General features: G+C 45.0%; 1 protein-coding gene across 1 annotated transcript in view; it reads right to left on the minus strand.

Moving 5' to 3' along the window:
- VSTM2L (V-set and transmembrane domain containing 2 like) overlaps positions 1 to 20155 on the minus strand; it is a 76404-nt gene that overhangs the window by 3791 nt on the left and 52458 nt on the right. Inside the window, exons 2-3 of the mRNA XM_056549710.1 lie at positions 17258 to 17427; positions 7507 to 7554 (exon numbers count right to left, since the gene is read on the minus strand). Coding sequence (XP_056405685.1) covers positions 7507 to 7554; positions 17258 to 17427 — 218 coding nt within the window. The remainder of the gene's footprint in view (positions 1 to 7506; positions 7555 to 17257; positions 17428 to 20155) is intronic.

The following is a 20155-nucleotide window of genomic DNA, read 5'->3' on the forward strand; positions in this document are numbered from 1 at the left end:
CATGGATCTGATGTTATCTGAGCCTTAAAGGGTTTCTCTGCCCCTAGAAATCTTATCCCTTATGCAAAGGTTAAGGGGATAAGATGTCTGATCGCAGGGGTCCCGCCACTGGGGACCCCTACGATCATGGCTACGGCACCCCAGACATCTGGTGCACGGAGCGAACTTCGAGTTGCACAAGGGAAGTTCAGGCAGCTCCAATCCCCACTCCAGGACCTGTGCTCTGACCGGAGGGTAGCGCCTCCCCTCAAGAAGACAATGTGGAAAAATGGATGTCCAGCACTGGGATCTCGGAAAAAAAAATTAAGTTTTTTTTTTTTATATATCAACTGACTCTGGAAAATTACAGATTTGTAAATTACTTCTATTAAAAAAATCTTAATCCTTCCAATAGTTATTAGCTTCTGAAGTTTTCTGTCTAACTGCTCAATGATGATGTCACGTCCCGGGAGCTGTGCATGATGGGAAAATATCCCCATAGGAACTGCACAGCTCCCGGGACGTGAGTCCTCAGAGAGCAGTTAGACAGAAAACAACAACTCAACTTCAGAAGCTAATAACTATTGGAAGGATTGATTTTTTAATAGAAGTCATTTACAAATCTGTTTAACTTTCCAGAGCCAGTTGATATATAAAAAATCATCGTAAACTATAGCATCATTCTACCTTGAGGTCTAAATACCCATTTTTTATTCTGTTTACTAATTATTGGCACTACGGGTACAGTGCATTCAGAACCTCGGTTCAGTTTGGACATTTATCATCCTAGTGTGCAGCCACCCATCTTTTCTCTTCTCCAGATTTGTAAATTACTTAAATTTATAAAATCTTAAAAAGGAGTTATCCAGGAAAAACTTTTTTTTATATATCAACTGGCTCCAGAAAGTTTTACAGATTTGTAAATTACATCTATTAAAAAATCTTAACCCTTTCAGAACTTATGAGCTGCTTAAGTTGGGTTGTTCTTTTCTGTCTAAGTGCTCTCTGATGACGCGTGTCTGGGGAACTGTCCAGAGTAGAAGCAAATCCCCATAGCAAACCTCTTCTACTCTGTGCAGTTCCCGAGACAAGCAGAGATGTCAGCACAGAGCACTGTTGCCAGACAGAAAAGAACAACTCAACTTCAGCAGCTGATAATTATTGAAAGGATTAAGATTTTTTAATAGAAGTAATTTACAAATCTGTTTAACTTTCTGGAGCCAGTTGATATATAAAAAAAAACAAAAAATAAATGTTTTTTTCCTGGAATACCCCTTTAATCCTTCCAGTACTTATCAGCTGTTCTATGCTCCAGAGGAAGTTCTTTTCTTTTTGAGTTTCCTTTTTGTTTTACCACAGTGCTCTCTGCTGACACCTCTGTCCATATCAGGAACTGTGCAGAGCAGAATAGGTTTGCTATGGGGATTTGCTCCTACTCTGGACAGTTCCTAAAATGGACAGAGGTGTCAGACAGAAAGGACATTCAAAAAGAAAAGAACTTTCTGTGGGGCATACAGCAGCTGATAAGTACTGGAAGGATTAAGATTTTTAAATAGAAGTAATTTACAAATCTGTTTAACTTCCTGGCACTAGTTGATTTAATAAAATATATTTTTCACCGGAGTACCCCTTTAAGGCGACGAAAGGTTCAGATGGTCCAGATTAGGGGGGGGGCGACCTAGATCTATCCGCACCAGGTCTATTTTGCTTTTGGGGAAGAGCAGCCTGACCTGTCACTATAGTCTCCAATTCTATCGTAATCAGTCAAATAACAGCTAATACAGTAATCACAAAGCAATAATGTCACAAATGGATCAGCAAAACACAAGAATAACATAAAAGGATATCCCCACCGTGTATTAGAGTGAGCAACAGAGTGTAACTAATATATTATTCCTCAACTGAGATAATTAGAGATGAGCGAACTTACAGTAAATTCGATTCGTCACGAACTTCTCGGCTCGGCAGTTGATGACTTATCCTGCGTAAATGAGTTCAGCTTTCCGGTGCTCCGGTGGGCTGGAAAAGGTGGATACAGTCCTAGGAAAGAGTCTCGTAGGACTGTATCCACCTTTTCCAGCCCACCGGAGCACCTAAAAGCTAAACTAATTTATGCAGGAAAAGTCATCAACTGCTGAGCGGAGAAGTTCGTGACGAATCGAATTTACTGTAAGTTCGCTCATCTCTAGAGATAATGGTTTCCAGTCACCAGTGGACCATCTTAAAAGGGGTACTCCGCTGCTCAGCATTCAAGACCAAAATGTTCAAAACCCTTAGATCCGGCACCGGGGACTTGTGACATCATGGCCCTGCCCCCTATTGCTGTCACACCCCGCCCCTTCAATGCAAGTCTATGGGAGGGGGCGTGGTGGCCACCACGCCCCCTCCCATAGACTTGCATTGAAGGGGCGGGGCCGTGACATCATGAGTCCCCGGCAACAGCACTAAGCATTCTGAACATTTTGTTCCGAACACTAAGTAGCGGAGAACCCCTTTAACCCCTCCCATTGTTCAAGCCCAACGTACAAGGCATACTGTCTAATTTTAAGATATGATGGTCTCTCTTCACCAGAAAAAAAGTTATTTTAGGAGCATATTATCTGGAACTTTATGTCCTTGACTTGTCTTATTTGGCTATTCTCAAAGTCAATGATGCAGATGCTGGATGGCAACTACTAATGGCAGCAATTACGATGTCCGTAGAGGTTGTCATGGCATATAAATCTTCAGGACAAGTGCACTGCCCTCCTATTGCTCGGTGTCAATCTTATAGGTTATTTGTGGTGTTCTGTGGGAAAATCGGGATGATCAATTTATTAGGTCTGAAAGTGAGTGTGTGACGTTATGGCAGGATAGACAAAAAAACAATGGTCTGATGTTTATGCAATGAGGTGTCTGTAATCTAGCATACTTACCAACACCTAACAAAAGGGGGGTTTAAATGGTCTCTGTTGTTTTAATAAACTTTGCCTAGTCTTATCAGAGAAAAATGCTTCTCTTTCTTCTCTTATAAGGCTAATAGCAGCTCACTGAGGGACCAGGTTACATGCTGCCCTTTGAAGCCTATTAAAACGGGGAAGGAGAGTGATTGGAGAGAGCCAGAGACTAAAGAAAGAGACTACACAGGGGCTAACTGCATTAGATCTCAAACTAGGGCTTCATTTATACTGTTCAGTACTGCTCTATAATGTTCTCAAAGCTGTTGCTGCTCTTAGGGTACACTATCCCGTATTCTGTGTGAGTGCAGTGTATGGTTGCCATCACAGAGGCTAGTCTCCCCTCACTAGCTGAAGTACATCTAAACATTAAAGATGGAGGTGGGAAAACTGCTGAAAAATGGCATAGAAGATATATAATAGCATTAAAGGGGTACCCCACCCCTAGACTTCGTATTCCCTATCCAAAGGATAGGGGATAAGATGTTGATCGCGGGGGTCCCGCCGCTGGGGACCCCCACGATCTTGGCTGCAGCACCCTAGACATCCGGTGCATGGAACGAACTTCGCTCCGTGCCAGATGACTGGCGATCCGGGGCGGAGGCCCGTGACGTTACGGTAACGCCCCGGTCGTGACGTCACAGCCATGCCCCCTCAATGCAAGTCTATGGGAGGGGGCGTGACTGCTGCCACGCCCCACCTCCTATAGACTTGAGGGGGCGTGGCCGTGACATCACGAGCCTCCGGTGCTGCCCCCGACACTCTTAACGAATGTCGGGTGCAGCAGGGAGATCCCGTGGGTCCCCAGTGGTGGGACCCCCATGATCAGACATTTTATCCCCTATCCTTTAGATAGGGGATAAGATGTCTATGGGCGGAGCACACCTTTAATGGAGCTAATCCTCACGCACACACACAACAGCTTATCCTGAAAAGTTACTTAAAATGACAAATTAGTCAGACTTAGAAAAACCTGACTGCTTTCTTCCAGAAGCAGCGCCACTCTTGTCCTCAGGTTGTGTGTGATATTGCAGCTCAGTTCCATTGAAGTTAATAAAGCCTTTGTTGTAATACCACACACAACCTGAGGACGGGGTGGAGCTGTTTTTTTTGGACACAAGCAGCCATGTTTTTCTAATCCTGAATAACCATGACCACTTGAATGCCCCAAGGGACCAAACACCACTCACTTTGAGGCAGGATTTACATGAACCCAGCCTTCTATGGTCCAGTTAGCTGGAATGTTTTGGAAAAATCGTGACTACTAGCATGTGTGCTATAGGAGCATTTTGGAAAGGCTCTTTAATTTAGATGTATGTCCTATTAATTGAGAGATAACCCAACATTTCTACACTAACAAGTGGCACGTGTGCAATGCTCAACCCATCTGTCAGATCCGCTACTATACACCCTTAGACTACAGTAATGGAACAATCCTAAAAGTAGGAGACTATATAAGAAACAGTCTTAAATCCCCACACTTTTGGCTGTTTTGTTTACTTAAGCCTCTTTAATGCTACCTTGTAAATGAATTTACGGTATATCCCCCCCTCCAATGGGACAATGCTTCAGTCGAAGTCTCCCATCCCTGCCAAGTACAGCTCTCTCATCTACAGAACAAGATCAATAGGAAAATCTCTGCGGCTAATTAGCTTTCCTACCGAATTGATCGGCTCCCAGTCTGTGAAATATAAAGCTCTACCCCGTCCGGAAGGAAAGAATTGTAAATCAGAATAATGTTCCGCTCTTGCCGTAGAGCTAGATGCCCATTAGTGTTCTTCAAGACGCTCGAGGGCAGTGGGCCAAGTATGGGCGGTATGGAGGAGAAGGACCAGAATAGGTATTTTGTAATGCATTAGAAAAGGGTTAAAATTACCTTACAAATAAAGACTGATGCCGTATGTGTTTAGTGAACAACCCATGGGGTAAATTTATGAAGGGATTAAAAGAAAAAAAACAGCAGCAGCTAAATTCTGCCTTTTGTTTAGAAGGACTGGCAGTTCACTGAGGGATCAGCTTACATGCTGCCTAAACAAGCCTATAGAGAGGAGAGGGGGAGTAAAGGAGACAGGAAAAAATGATCTTCTCATGCTGTCCCCCTTAAAGGGGTACTCTGCTGCTCAGCGTTTAGAACAAACTGTTCCGAACTCTGGAGCCGGCGCCGGGAGCTTGTGACATCATAGCCCCGCCCCCTCATGACATTACGCCCCCTCCCCCTAAATGCAAGTCTATGGGAGGGGGCGTGACGGCTGTCACGCCCCCTCCCATAGACTTGCATTGCGGGGGCGGGACGTGATGTCATGAGGGGGTGGGGCTATGATGTCACGAGCTCCCGGCGCCTGCTCCAGTTTGTTCTAAACGCTAAGCAGCGGAGTACCCCTTTAAATTTCTTTTAGTCGAAATATAAACAGCTCAATTCTGCTTTGTGTTTACAAGAAGGACTAGCAGTTCACTAAGGGATCAGCTTACATGCTTCTCATGCAAGCCCATAGAGACTGCAAAGAGACTATACAGGGGCTTACTGTATTAGATCTCAACCTAGAGCTTGATTCATAGCTTAGACTGCTCAGTACTACTCTATAATGTCCTCCATACTGCTGCTCTTAGGGTATACTATCCCCTCTTCTGTGTGAGTGCAGTGTATGGGAGCCATTATAGAGGCCTAATCACTCACTAGCTCAAGTACAACTGAAGATAAAAGATGGAGCCTGCAGGAGAGAAAACTGCTGAAAAAGGTCTACAGCTCAATTCCACTTTGTGTTTACAAGAAGGACTAGCAGCTCATTGAGGGATCAGATTACATGCTGCTCATATGTGCCAATGGAGAGGGGAAGAGGAGTGATCAAAGAGCCAGAAGCAGAGACTGCAAAGAGACTACACAGGGGCTACCTGTATTAGATCTTAAAGAGGTACTCTGCCCCTAGATGTCTTATCACTTATCCAAAGGATAGGGGATAAGATGTCTGATCGCGGAGGTCCCACCGCTGGGGACCCCTGCTATCTCGGCTGCAGCACCCCAGACATCTGATGCAGGGAGCGAACTTCGCTCTGTGAAGGATGACTGGTGATGCAGGGCAGAGGCTTGTGACGTCACGGCCACGTTCCCTCAATGCAAGTCTATGGGAGGGGGCAGGCCGGCTGTGCAGCAGGGCGGACCCCCTCCCCGAGATCAGACATCTTTTCCCCTATCCTTTGGATAGGGGATAAGATGTCTAGGGGCGGAGTACCCCTTTAACCTTGATTTACAGCTTAGGCTGCTCTATAATGTCCCCATGCTGATGCTGCTGTTCGTGTTTATAAAAAGATAAAAAAGCAGGATCCCCATCCGGAACAAGAGAATTGTAAGTCAGATTTAGGTACAAAAGTGGCGCTGTTCTCTGAAAAATGCTGACCCTTTCCTTCTGATGTTACACCCACCATAAGCCGTATATACACATAGGGGGGGGGGATTCATCATTATGTGTCTATTGTAGACACAGTTCTATCCATTTACACTCTTGTCTATTGTACACTCTTGCTCAGAATATACTAAGGCTGTTGTACTCCTTTGATAAATCCTGTGCAAATATAGAAACGCCCCCCCCCCCTCGCTCTACCGTACACTCCTTCTCTACCTCACAGGAAAAGTGGACTTAGGGACTCTGTCCCATGATAGGAGTAGTAGTCCAAGGGCAGATCACTGCAGTTCACTCTCCTGCAATCCGCATTTATTAACTATACAAGCCAGCGGTACATGCGGCTACACTGCGCTGCCGCTGGCTCCTATATACAGTTCTTATAATTCATAATCCCCGCCGGGAGAGGGGAGCTCTTATTGGTGGATAGCTATTGACCAATCAGAGCTCCCGTGTTCAGGCAGCGGGGATTATGAATTATGACAGTGCATACAAGAGCCGATGGCAGCGCAGTGTAGCCGCATGTACCGCCGGCTTTTACAGTTAATAAATGCGGATCGCAGCGGGTCTCTGGAGACTGATCTGCTGCGATCTGCACCTCAGCCCCTGGACTACAACTCCCATCATGGACAGAGTCTGTCCATGACGGGAGTTGCAGTCCTTACTGTGTGAAAATAGACACTTTGTTACGTGTCCTCCGAGGTGGTGTATATTTGCGCAAAAAAATGAGACTTGCGTTCTTTTTGTGCGTCCAAAAAAGAAAAAAAAACGCAGTTGATAAATCCATGTCTATATGAAAAAGGGCTCTACGGTACACCCGAAGGGTGACATCTTTAGAAAAAGTTCCACCAAAAAAGACGCACAAAAAGAACGCAAAAAAAATCATTGCGCAAGATTTTGCGCAAGAAAATACACTTAAAATGACTCTATATATATTGATGAATCCCCTCCATAGGGGGAGATTTATCAAAACCTGTGCAGAGGAAAAGTTGACCAGTTGCCCATAGCAACCAATCAGATCGCTTATTTTTCAGAGGCCTTTTCAGAAATGAAAGAAGCGATCTGATTGGTTGCTATGGGCAACTGCCCAACTTTTCCTCTGCTCAGGTCTTGATAAATCTCCCCCTATATAGTACTATACTTTATTTTGTGTAAAACCACATTTGACGCTGACTTCTTGTTCTTATAACACTTACGCTTATCTTGGTGGCGCCTTTCTCTGGAGTTCCCGGGAGAGATTTTAACTGCAAGATAAAAAGAATATACGATATTAGACACAGCGATCCCAGTATTCCCGCCACATCCCACCTCCTTTACCGCTGGCATACTTAGTTATCGACTTTACCTTATTATTTTATGAACACATGGGGGGAGATTTATCCAAACCTGTCCAGAGGAAAAGTTGCTGAGTTGCCCATAGCAACCAATCAGATTGCTACTTTCATTTTTCACAGGCCTTTTCAGAAATGAAAGAAGCGATCTGATTGGTTGCTATGGGTGACGGTCTTTTGTCTAGACGGGTTTTGATAAATCTCCCCCATTGTGTAAGGCTACCGGATCACTAACCATAGATACCAAGGACAGAAGGAGTTAGGTGAGATGTTACATATGTACAGCTACAATAAATAAAAGTAAGTGAACACTTTGGAACTATCTGGGTTTCTGTACTGATGTGGTCCAAGTGTTGGCGAAGTCACATTTGAAGGTGTATTCTAGCCCCCCAAAACTGATTGTCAGGGGTCCGACCTCTGGGACTCCTCGTAATCTCCATAATGGAGCCTTAAAGGAGGTGCTCCACCCCTAGACATCTTATCTGATTGGGATGTCTGATCGCAGGGGTCCCGCCTCTGGGGACCCCTACGATCTCCCTGCTGCACCCGGCGTTCGTTTAGAGCGTCGGGTGCAGCACCGGAGGCTCGTGAAGTCACGGCCACGCCCCTTCAATGCAAGTCTATGGGAGGGGGCGTGATGCCCGTCATGCCCCCGACTTGCATTGAGGGGGCATGGCCGCGATGTCACGAGCGGTGCGTGACCATGACTTCACGAGCCTCCGCCCCACGCCGCCAGTCATCCGTGTTCGCTCCGTGCACTGGGTGTCTGGGGTGCCGCAGCTGAGATCGCGTTGGTCCCCAGCGGTGGGACCCCCTTTGGATAGGGGATAAGGTGTCTAAGGGCGGAGTACCCCTTTAACTCTCCCCACTGCATGGAGTTATGGGTTGGTTGTACTTGGGTACCTCCGGAGCTCCAAAAGACAACACATAGAGCACGTGCAGACCCTCCAGGTTGGAATACCCCTTTAAAGGTACCCATAAACCTAGAGTACCTATAGGATAGCTGTCATCGATACATTTGTGCACACAACAGCTAGCTTTCCCAGTCCCTCCATTTACACGAACATTTGGCTAGACGATTGGAGAAAGTAGGGGTAGGTCTCAGGCAGACTGTTGTGCTTGTGAATTATTTCACAGAAAACAAAAAAGGATCAGGCAGTGGAAACATGCCTTATCCTTCTCTACCTGGACATCATCCATCAGGGGAAGATCCGGAGGCTCTATTCACAAAAGACAGTGCTGTCAAAAACAGTGGGAATCACTGACTTTTTTTTTTTCTAATAAAACACAATCAGACTGGACTATTAAAGATACAAAAAGCAGGACTGTTTATGTGTTATCTAGCACATTGAGTAAACATCCGCAGTGCAAGGAGAAAAAGTAAGTGAACTGTTAACTTTAAAGGGGTACTCCGCCCCTATACATCTTATGCCCTATCCAAAGGATAGGGGATAAGATGTCTGATCACGAGGGTCCTGCTACTGGGGACCCCCGTGATCTCTCTGCTGCCCCTGGTGTTCGTTTAGAGCATAAGGTGCAGTGCCAGAGGCTTGTGGCATCACGGCCACGCCCCTTCAATGCAAGTCTATGGGAGGGCGTAACCGTGATGTCACAATCCTCCGCCCCGCATTGCTGGTCATCCGAACTTCGCTCAGTGTACCGGATGTCTGGGGTACTGCAGCAGAGATCGCGGGGGTCCCCCTGCTGGCAATAGCGGATAAGATGTCTAGGGGAGGAGTACCCCTTTAACAACCTGTAATCTCCAGTAAGCAATCACCTCCACCAAATGTTTCCAGTAGCTGCAAATAAGATTTGCATAACATTGAGGAGGAATATTAGAAGAAGTTCGTCCCCCCCCCCCTTTAAACGAATATCAGTTCATCCATAATTCTGCACATCCCTCTTCAAGTAGGCCCGAATGTACATGCGCACAAGTAAGGCTATGTTCACACTTTCTGATGTGGATTCCATGTGAAAAATCTGCATGATGTCAACAACACATTGATTGAAGTCAATGGGAAATATCAAAATCTAAAAAGTGGCATCACTGCTGCTCTGGACAGTTCCTGACACGGACAGAGGTGTCAGCAGAGAGCACTGTGGTCAGACTGGAAAGAACTACACAACTTCCTCTGGAGCATACAGCAGCTGATAAGTACTGGAAGGATTAAGATTTTTTATAGAAGTAATTTACAAATCTGTTTAACTTTCTGGCGCCAGTTGATTTGAAAAACATTTTTTTCCCCCGGAGTACCCCTTTAAGCTATCAATTTTTGTTAGAAGGGTCCCCTGATCATCAGCTGACCACATAATCCAGAATTAACTGTCCTGCATTGCCGCCACATGTAAAATAAAGTAATGCATGCAGTGATTTCTATTAAAATCACGGGACTATATATGCAATGCGTGGGCTTTTCAGGTCCTCCAGAGCAAGAGACACTCTTTGTAGCTGCTCTACCTTTAAAAAAAAAAAAAAAAAAAAAAGGCCTCCTCTATGGTCTCAGAATGCACTAATAGGGTCTAGAAGGCTTTTTGTGGGTACTGACTAATCCTCATTACTTGCCCCAAATTCTCATCCATCCGCAACTGTCCATAATATAGTCGTCAGTCATTATTCATCAATTCCTCGCACTGTCTTTCCCGAGCCTCCAGATAACATATCATTTACAATATGTCCGCTTTGTGCACATTTCCCTCCTCATCTTGCATATTTTTATTCTAAAGCTGTCTAATCTCTTTGAGAAATAGGATCTTATAGCACTGACTGGCTTTTTGCCAATTTCATTGTGAGTGGGTGCTTATGTGTGGAATATGTGGTATATTAGCAGTCACGGTACATACACACTAAACTACCCAATACCTCCCCCATATATTTTATAGACGACACTCCGGAAGAGTTGAGCAAATGCGCTTTGCATGCAACCAGGCAGACATCAGATGGATAAGAGACGCCAAATATGTTACTTTCAACAGAATTGGGTAACTGTGACTGTTGATGCTTAAAGGGGTATTCCAGTATTTTTTTTATTTGACTGTGCTACAGGGGCTGTAAAGTTAGTGTAGTTCATAATTTTGTTTCTGTACCGATGTTTGATGGTGGTTTCGCAATTCTGTGATCTTTGCCCCAATGTTTATTTTTAACAGCATACAAAATGAGTGTCGTCTCAAGTTTTCCCAGGTTGCAGAATGGCCTAATACATTACATCACTAGTCCGGTGTTGAAAGGGAGCCTGTCTGCGCTTCAATGAGTGAAGCGACTGCTGGGTGGGGGAGATCATTCTCCACAGGGCTGCAGGGAATTGTTCCAAAAAATGGTGGGGTGGCTGATGTATGGGCGGGAGAAAAGTGACCTCACAATTACAAACAAGGGATCATGGGACTTGTAGTTGGAGGAAGGGAAATGGACAGTTCACAGAAAGAAAGCAGCAGCGTTATGGTGGACTCACAACACTGGGGGAACTATGCTGACAACCTAATGTGGGGGAACTATGCTGACAACCTAATGTGGGGGGGGAACAATACTGCCAACCTAATGTGGGGGGGGGGGGGGGGACAATACTGACCACCTAATGTGGGGGAACTATGCTGACAACCTAATGTCAGGGAACTATGCTGACAACCTAATGTAGGGGGATCTATGCTGACAACCTAATGTAGGGGGACTATGCTGCCTACCTAATGTAAGAGGAGCTATGCTGCCTACCTAGTGTGAGGGAACAATGGTAAGGTACCGTATATCACGGTAGAGGGGTAGTCTTATATGGAGAGTATATCCCAAACTCTATATTTTAACTGTAAAAGTTGGGGGTCGTCTTATACGCCAGAAAATACGGCAATTAAAAAAAAAGTTCAAAAAGATTATTCCTCTATGGTACACAACACTAAGGTTTCGTCCCGCACAGGGGTCGCTCTCAAAACCCCTTTTGGCACTTTTTACTTGAACCTAGAGCTGGGCGGTATGACCAAAAATGTGTATCACAGTATTTTTGTAAGTTATGGCGGTTCCACGGTATTTAACAGTATTTTCCACCCCCCCAATTATGTGACCCGTGGGTGCTGCTTCTCTAACCCTCACAGAGCCATCAGCCTATCACCGGCCACAGTGATGTCCCGCCTCGGTTGGCGATAGGCTGAGCGGCCGGCTCCTTACATGACAGTTCACTCAGCCTATCACCAACCGAGGCGGGACATCGCTGCGGGCGGTGATAGGCTGACGGCTCTGTGAAGTTCCCATCCCCAGCGTGAGGCCGTTACCGGAGCGACGACGGGGGAACGTAGAAAGGTGAGCTAAAGTTTATTTTGTTTATTTTTCCAGCCCGGGCACAAGGAATATGTAGTACAGTACAGATTTCCAGCGCCAGTGGCCCGCAAATCACAGAAGGACGAGGTGACATATGATTAGTTCCCCGATGTGGGGGACAGCGCAGCGCTGGGCTTAAAAAATGGGGGGGGGGAAGAGAAGCAGAACCCCGTGGCAGAAGCGTCACATATGATTGGTTCCTCGATGTGGGGACAGCGCGCTGCGGCTGATAAAGTCATTTGAGGGGGGGGGGAGGGGCCCAACTGGTATTGCGGTATGGGAAAAATTCATATTATGAGGGAAAAAAATTTCGGTATGAACCGGTATACCGCCCAGCACTACTTGAACCTATCAGGATTCCGATGCTCTACACAAAAAAGTATTCTGAGTTCCATAGGATTCTGGGACTAGTAACTTTTTCTATTCTTTTTATTGTAAATAGGCAATTGAGGACTAAGTATAGAAAAAAACTGACAATCTCATCTGCCGGGAATGCCAAGTATGTTAAACTTTGGTCAAAGATTGGCTGCCGAGCATGACTTTGCGTGCCTAAGCAACGAAGTGCCTACAGCTTGGGTTCACATTAGCTCAGTGTATGTGTGAGGAAAGCTCCAGTGGCCAAAAGTACTCTTACTATTACAGTAAAACCTCTCCAAAAGATCACCCCTTTAAAGGGAACCGATCATCAGATTTTGCCATATATATAACGATTGGCAACGCTATAAAATCTGTATCCTCACCCTACCAGGGTACGTTTCCCCAACCCCCCACCCCGCCCGGGATGGTGAAGATATGAAATCATAAAGTCCGTCCCGCAAGTAGTCCCCTGGGCGGGGACTTATGCTTACCAGCACCCTTCGCTCCAGCCGCGGTGACGCCCCCTCATCTTGATTGACAGCTTGCGTCACCACTCTGCTCTGTCTTCTTAGGAAGCAGAGAGATGACGTAAGCCATAAATCAAGCCGACGGGACGGGGCCATGGCTGGAGCAATTGGTGCTGGTAAGTATAAGTCCCAGCCCAGGGGACTACTTACAAAGCGGCCGCAGGAGGGGACTTTACAACTTCATATCTTCACCATCCCTGGGGGCAAAAACATCCCCCGTGGATGATAAAGATACAGATTTTACCATATATATAACGCATTGTCATGCATTATATATGGCAAAATCTGACGATTTGGTTCCGTTTAAGAGGACCACCCTGTCCAAAACAGATTACATGTGACAGGTTTTTAGACTTTTTTCTTTGAGAAGACCACCCCTTAGAATAGGAGATTAGGAGTATTCCCCTTTAAGTGAGTGCGCCTAATCTCAACTCAATACCTGTATAAAAAACCTGGGAGCCTGAAGTCTTGCTGATTGATTGATTGCTTTGGTGGATAGGCATCTTATACAGGCAAGTGGAGATTAGTAGCATTCCTTTTAAGAGAGTGCTCCTAATCTCATCTGGTTTCCTGTATAAAAAAACACCAGGGAACCAAAAATCTTGCTGATTTATTGATCGCTTCTGTGAACAGGTATTTTTATACAGAAAACAAGCAAGGATTAGTAGTATTCTCTTTAAGAGAGTGCTCCTAATCTCAGTTCAATCACCTGTATAAAAGACACCCGGGAGCCAGAACTCTCATAAAATGCAAATCAATTCATAACTTTTTAAAAAAATACATTTTCTGGATTGTTTTGTGTCTATTGTGTCTCTTACTGTTCAAATAAACCAACCATAAAAATTATAGACCAATCATTTCTTAGTCAGTGGGTAAACGTACAAAACCGGCAGGGGATCAAATACTTTTTTCCTTCACTGTGATCACCCACAAGTTTCAGCTATTCAGCGCTGCTCCTGCTCAGTTAAAAGATTGATTTCCCAACGTCCTACTGTAACTTTACAAGACGATCAATTAACCAAAACCAATAGAAGTAACTTTAAGCGTATCTGTCACCAGACGCTCAATGGTATTTTTACTACGGTGCCTTGTACCCTTTCTTTTTGGGCAAGATGCCCAGAACCAGTATAATAAGCGCGTTGCTCCCGGCTGACCCCTGTCAGTAGTTCTCTATTCTATTCTAGTGACGTTTGATCCCCAGCAGTTTCCGTGCACATAACAGGTAAATTAATGAAAAGCCTACCCAGGAGAACGTGCCCTCTCCCTTGCCTATAAGGATGGGGGTTTTGGAGCACTAGACAGACAATGAGATCAGTCCGCAAGCCCACAATGAACTACGACCTGATACAATGGAGTATGCCCATCATTAAAAAGAACATAAATAGTGCTATGGCTGGACAATCTTTCGGCGGTGAGCTTCAGACACGCTCCGTGACCGGCTCATATTGGCTTGTCAACGTCTTTTGATACTCCCTCTATCCTTCTCAGATTAATTGCAGTTTGTGCTAATGAATTGTGTCTGGACTCTGTTCAGACAGCGGCCCTCATTAAAATCCCCGGAACATCTTTTGCATTACCGCCTCTTATCCGAGCACATGGCTACAAGGGAAAAAAGATTGTTCGAGTCGGGAGAAGGAGGGGGGAGCAAGATCAATGGCAGTCGACTCTTTAGAATATTTCCTTAATAATTCAATATGCATATCAGACCTAGGATGTTATTACTGTTTGCTTTATTAGCTTTAGAGAAGACCCGCTGGTTCTCCTGACCTGCCTTTTTTAGTAAATACTTGTATTACCCTTAAGAAAACAATACTCTGCTTTGTGCCATTAAAGGCTACGGATACCTTTGTAGTAATTTGTTTCCTAAATACAAAATGAAGCAAATTTCTAAATGGTCTTTATTACAAATTTCCAACCATTTAGCTGCATCTCAAAGATATAATAAGATCTGTCCATCAGACAGACTTTCTGCTCTATCAGTGTAAGAGATAGCAACAGTGAGGAGGAGGGGGGCTAACACCAGCTGAGATGGTGGGCGGGGAGAGAAACCTTGGAGGACAACACACAGGCCAAAGAGAGAGAGGAGCGCAGATAGAAGGCAGTCTGCAGAGCAGAATCATATAGGTTGTATACAGGTATAGAAAGAAGTTAGAGCTCATACAGGCTGTAGATAGGAAAGATAGGAGGAAAGATACAAGGCAGTCTGCAGGAGGAAAGATACAAGGCAGTTTGCAGGGGATAATCATATGGGAGGACATGTATCAAAACCTGTATAGAGGAAAAGTTGCTGAGTTGCCCATAGCAACCAATCAGATTGCTTCTTTCATTTTTCAAAAGACCTCTGAAAAATGAAAGAAGAAATGGCAAGGCAGTCAGCAGGGTAGTCTATAGGATGTGTACAAGTATAGAGAGAAATCAGAGCTCACACAGGGCGAAGAGAGAAAGGAGAGCAGATACAAGGCATTCTGCAGGGGAGTATCATATAGGATGTATAAAGAAGAATTTAAGCTCACACAGGGTGAAGAAAGAGAGAGAAGGGAAGATATAAGGCAGTCTGCATAGGAGAATCATATAGGCTGTGTACACGTTTAGAAATTATTTAGATCTCAAATATGCTGTAGATCGAGAGGAGCGCAGATACAAGGCAGTCTGCAGGGGAGAATAAGAGGCTGTGTACAGGTATAGAGGCAAATTATAGCTCACACAGGCTGTAGATAGAGAGAAAAGCAGATACAAGGCAGTCTGCATGGGAGAATATTATAAGTAAAGAAATAATTTAGATCTTATATTAGCTGTAGTTAGAGAGGAGGGCAGATACAAGGCAGTCTGCAGGGGAGAAGAAGATAGGCTGTGTATAGTTATATGTAACACTCACGGAGGTAGTATATCCGCTGTACCTGTGTGGAAGATGGCTTGGGCTTTGGCCGGAAAGCGGAATGGACTTGCTGCGGCAGGCAGCACCCAGGTCGCTACCCCTGACATGTCTTGTCCACACAGGCTGCTGAGGGGGAACGTGGCACAGGAGGGATCTGGCAACTCATAGTCAGGATAGCAGATGGTCAGGGCAGGCGGCACAGGTACGTGGTCAGGAAAGTAGCAGGAGGTCAATAGGCAGGCGGCACAGGAGAAAGGTCAGGTCACGAAACAGTAGGTCAGAACACTGGTAGGCAAACAGGAAGATCCTTTCACAATGGCACTAAGGCAAACAAAGATCCGGCAAGAGGTAGAGGGAGGTGCAAAAACGTATAAGGAAGGGACAGGTACAATTACTAATTAAGTGCGCACTGGCACTTTAAATCTCAGAGCTCCGGCATGCGCACGCCCTAGGAGGCAGGGCGTGGAAGAACAGAGGCAGCGGGGAAGTTAGCAGGAGCAGAAGGTAAGTGACGGCCGAGATTCGCATGCGGGCACATCCTGCGATGTGAATCCCAGGCCCGCCAGAGGAAGGGGAGGAGAGCGCTCACGGCAACAGTGAGGGGCCGGAGCGCTCAGCGCAACAGTATAGAGGGAAATTAGCGCTCATATAGGCTGAACATAGAGAGGAGGGCAGATACAAGGCAGTCTGGAGGGGAGAATAATATAGGATGTATACAAGTATAGAGAGAAAACAGCTCACATAGGGCGAAGAGAGAGAGGAAAGCAGATACAAGGCAGTCTTCAGGGGAGAATAAGATAGGCTGTGTACAGGTATACAGGGAAATTAGAGCTCATACAGGCTGTAGATAGAGAGGAAGGCAGATAAAAGGCAGTTTTCTGGGGAGAATAATATAGTATGTGAAAAAACATAGAGAGAAAACAGAGCTCACACAGGGCGAAGAGAGAAGAGAGCAGATACAAGGCAGTCTGTAGGAGAGAATATTATAGGATGTGTACAAGTACAGAAAGAATTTAGATCTCATATAAGCTGCAGATAGAGAGGAGAGCAGATACAAGGCAGTCTGCAGAGGAGAATCATATAGGATGTGTGAAGTACAGAGAGAAAACAAAGCTCACACAGCACACTGCAGAGGCAGTGGAAGCAAAAGTAAGCTACATATTTTTAATAAAGACTTACAGCATATAGAAAACGTTTTTGCACCATAAGAATTAAATAAAACACTTCCCAAAAGGTGTCCATAGCCTTAAATTATTTTGTTCTTTCTGGACTAGGTATTACCATTTCTTTTGTCAATTGGATTCTGATTGGACAAGGTCCCACTGTGTAGGGTTTTTTCCTATATTGCTGACAACCACTGTGCCCCCAGCTGTTGCAAAACTAAAACTCCCAGCATGCCCGGACAGCCAAAGGCTGTCCGGGCATGCTGGGAGTTGTAGTTATGCAACAGCTGGAGGCACACTGGTTGGGTAACACAGTTTTAGGGCATCAGTTGCTCAACTAACCCATCCGCATACTCTTCAATCACAATTGTAATATGTAATTGTAACACATTACCTGGCTATCTGCCCATGTTTCCTTGTTTGCCCAGTCCTTGTGGGTGCGGATATACCACCACTGGATCTCCAGTGAGTAGGGAATGTCACCGCTGCCACGGAAGGAACACGCCATCTCCACATCTTCTCCGGGGTGTGCGCTAACATCTTGTGGGATTTCCGTGAACAAAGCTGAAATATAGAAAAATAAATACTGAAACTGCCTTCAACCGTAAACATCCATATAGAGCAGTGTTTTCCCAACCAGGGTGCCTCCAGCTGTTGCAAAACTACAACTTCCAGCATGCCAAGCTGGGAGTTGTAGTTTTACAAATAGACAATCTCATCTTGGTTTTAACCAATCCAGTATACAAAAGGTTTATAACCTATAACCAGTCAGCCAGTTCCCTTGCAAGGAAATCCAGACACTGCCACGGATTATATGTAGTTATAGGGGGGGGGGGGGGGATTCAGGGCATAACAATAAAAGCCAGATTTTTCGGGTAGAGGATCCCCTGCCCTCCTTTATATGAGAAATGGTGCTCATACTAACCCCTTGCGATGAGAAGCCCACAACTCACAAAAGGGGATGTAGATGGGGATAACCAAAGACAAGAGACCCATAACATCCACAGGAAGTGTGCAAATGGTATATACCCTCATGGGGTGACTACAAGTGGGGGCACTAGTCATGAGCCTTAAAGGGGTACTCCCCTGTAAAACTTTTTTTTTTTTTTTTTATAAATCAACTGGTGGCAGAAAGTTAAACAGATTTGTAAATTACTTCTATTTAAAAATCTCAATCCTTCTAGTACTTATCAGCTTCAATTTGCTCCACAGGAAGTTATTTTCTTTTTGAATTTCCTTTTTTTCAGTCTGACCACAGTGCTCTCTGCTGACACCTCTGTCCATGTCAGGAATTGTCCAAAGCAGGAGAGGTTTGTTATGGGGATTTGTTCCTACTCTGGACAGTTCCTGACATGGACAGGGGTGTCAGCAGAGAGCACTGTGGTCAGACAGAAAGGAAATTCAAAAAGAAAAGAACTTTCTCTGGAACATACAGCAGCTGATAAGTACTGGAAGGGTTAAGATTTTAAATAGAAGTAATTTACAAATCTGTTTTTACCTTTCTGGTACCAGTTGATAAAAAATAAATTAATAATAATAATAATAATAATGTTTTCCAGTGGAGTACCCCTTTAAAGGGGTACTCTGGTGCTCCAGCGTTCTGAACATTTTGTTCAGAACACTTGACGCTGGAGGCCATGATCGTGATGTAATGACCACGCCCCCTCATGATGTCACGACCACACCCCTCCATTCATGTCTACGGGAGGGGCGTGTCAGTCGACACGCCCCCTCCCATAGACATGATTGGAGGGGGGGTGGTCGTGACATCACAAGGGGGCGTGGTCGTGACATCATGACCACTGCCGCAGGAACCCGGCATTTGTTTAGAACACCTGGTGCTGCGGGAGAATGCAGGGGGGGGGCATAGCAACACCCTTTCGATAGGGGATAAGATGTCTAGCAGCAGAGTACCCCTTTAAGGGCCCCTTGTTTTTTTTCTTCTATTCATTCATTTATTCTTTGTTATTTATTTATTTTTTTTTTTTTTGATCTTTGGTAAGTCGCTTCCGCCGGCACCATAAGTATTCCTGCTGCAATAAACATATCATTACCGCCGATCTAATTTTAACATTTGCTGCAGCATGCGACCGTTTCCCAACGCACTAATAAATGGTACCCTAATGGGAACCTTGTTCGCCCCCCCCCCCCCCTAAAAAAAAAACCTTTTTGCACACAATGTATAAGTATCGTCAATATATAAATAACTTAATTCTTAAGTCGCTACCTCCCTTTTGCCCTTGGCACCTGTTCCCACCTTTCCTCCCTAACGTTTTCCCGTTTTCTCCTTCTTCCCGTTTTCTCCTCTCCCCCTTGGCTTCTCGCCCCCCTGTCTCTGGCTCCTTAGCTGTAGTATTTAGTTTCCCTTCAAGGGCCGCAGCGCACCATCTGTCAACAGAGCCGTAAAAAAAAGCTGATACATGCAGAGGGGGGAACAGCCTGCAGCAGGGGGAGAAGGTGGGGAGAGCGATAGATGGAGGGAGCGATACAGGGAGAGCGAGAGAGTGATGGAGAGTAAAGTATAACTGTCTGCAGAGCAGTAAAGCAACAGATCAAACATTATACCCTGCAATACCACGAGTGGAGGGTGATGTGACAGCGGCAGATTGATAGCCTGCAGCACAGACGGAAAAAAGGTGAAGGTAAAGAATAAGGCGGGGGAAACGGGAGTTTGCAGAAATTGTACAGAATAGAAAATAAATAAAAGAAAAACAAGCCTTTCGTCTGGTTTCCTAGCCTCTACCCACTTAGGAGTCTAATGAGTTTTACTCCAGCACTAGCAGCTTATTGAGATTACCAGGTGCGGCGATCAAACAACACATCCTCAGCCGGAGGATTTATAGAAAATGACGGCTGCATTACAGAGGCGCAGGCTACATCAGCTAAAAACAGGTAAGCACAAGGCATACACAAGAACCTCTACATTATTCTCTAATAATAATAAAAATTATATTTATATTTCAAAAAAAATAGTAATAATAATACAAAAATTTTTTTATTCATTTAGAGCCAGCAGATTTTGCAGCAATTTACAATTTTGATATTTTGTACAAAGTGTCACACATTACAATATTACACAAGGAAAGAAGACTTGAAATGCCGGCACTCGGTAAAACTCCATATTTATTTCGGAGATTAAAAACAGGATACAAGATAATATCCAAGTGGTCATCATCACGTTTCGGGTACGTACCGTATATACTCGAGTATAAGCAGAGTTTTTCAGCACGATTTTTCGTGCTGCAAACGCCCCCCTCGGCTTATACTCGAGTGAACTCTCCGCCTGTCAATC

The sequence above is a fragment of the Hyla sarda genome, chromosome 13 (genome assembly GCF_029499605.1).
Source record: "Hyla sarda isolate aHylSar1 chromosome 13, aHylSar1.hap1, whole genome shotgun sequence".
Lineage (NCBI taxonomy): Eukaryota > Metazoa > Chordata > Amphibia > Anura > Hylidae > Hyla > Hyla sarda.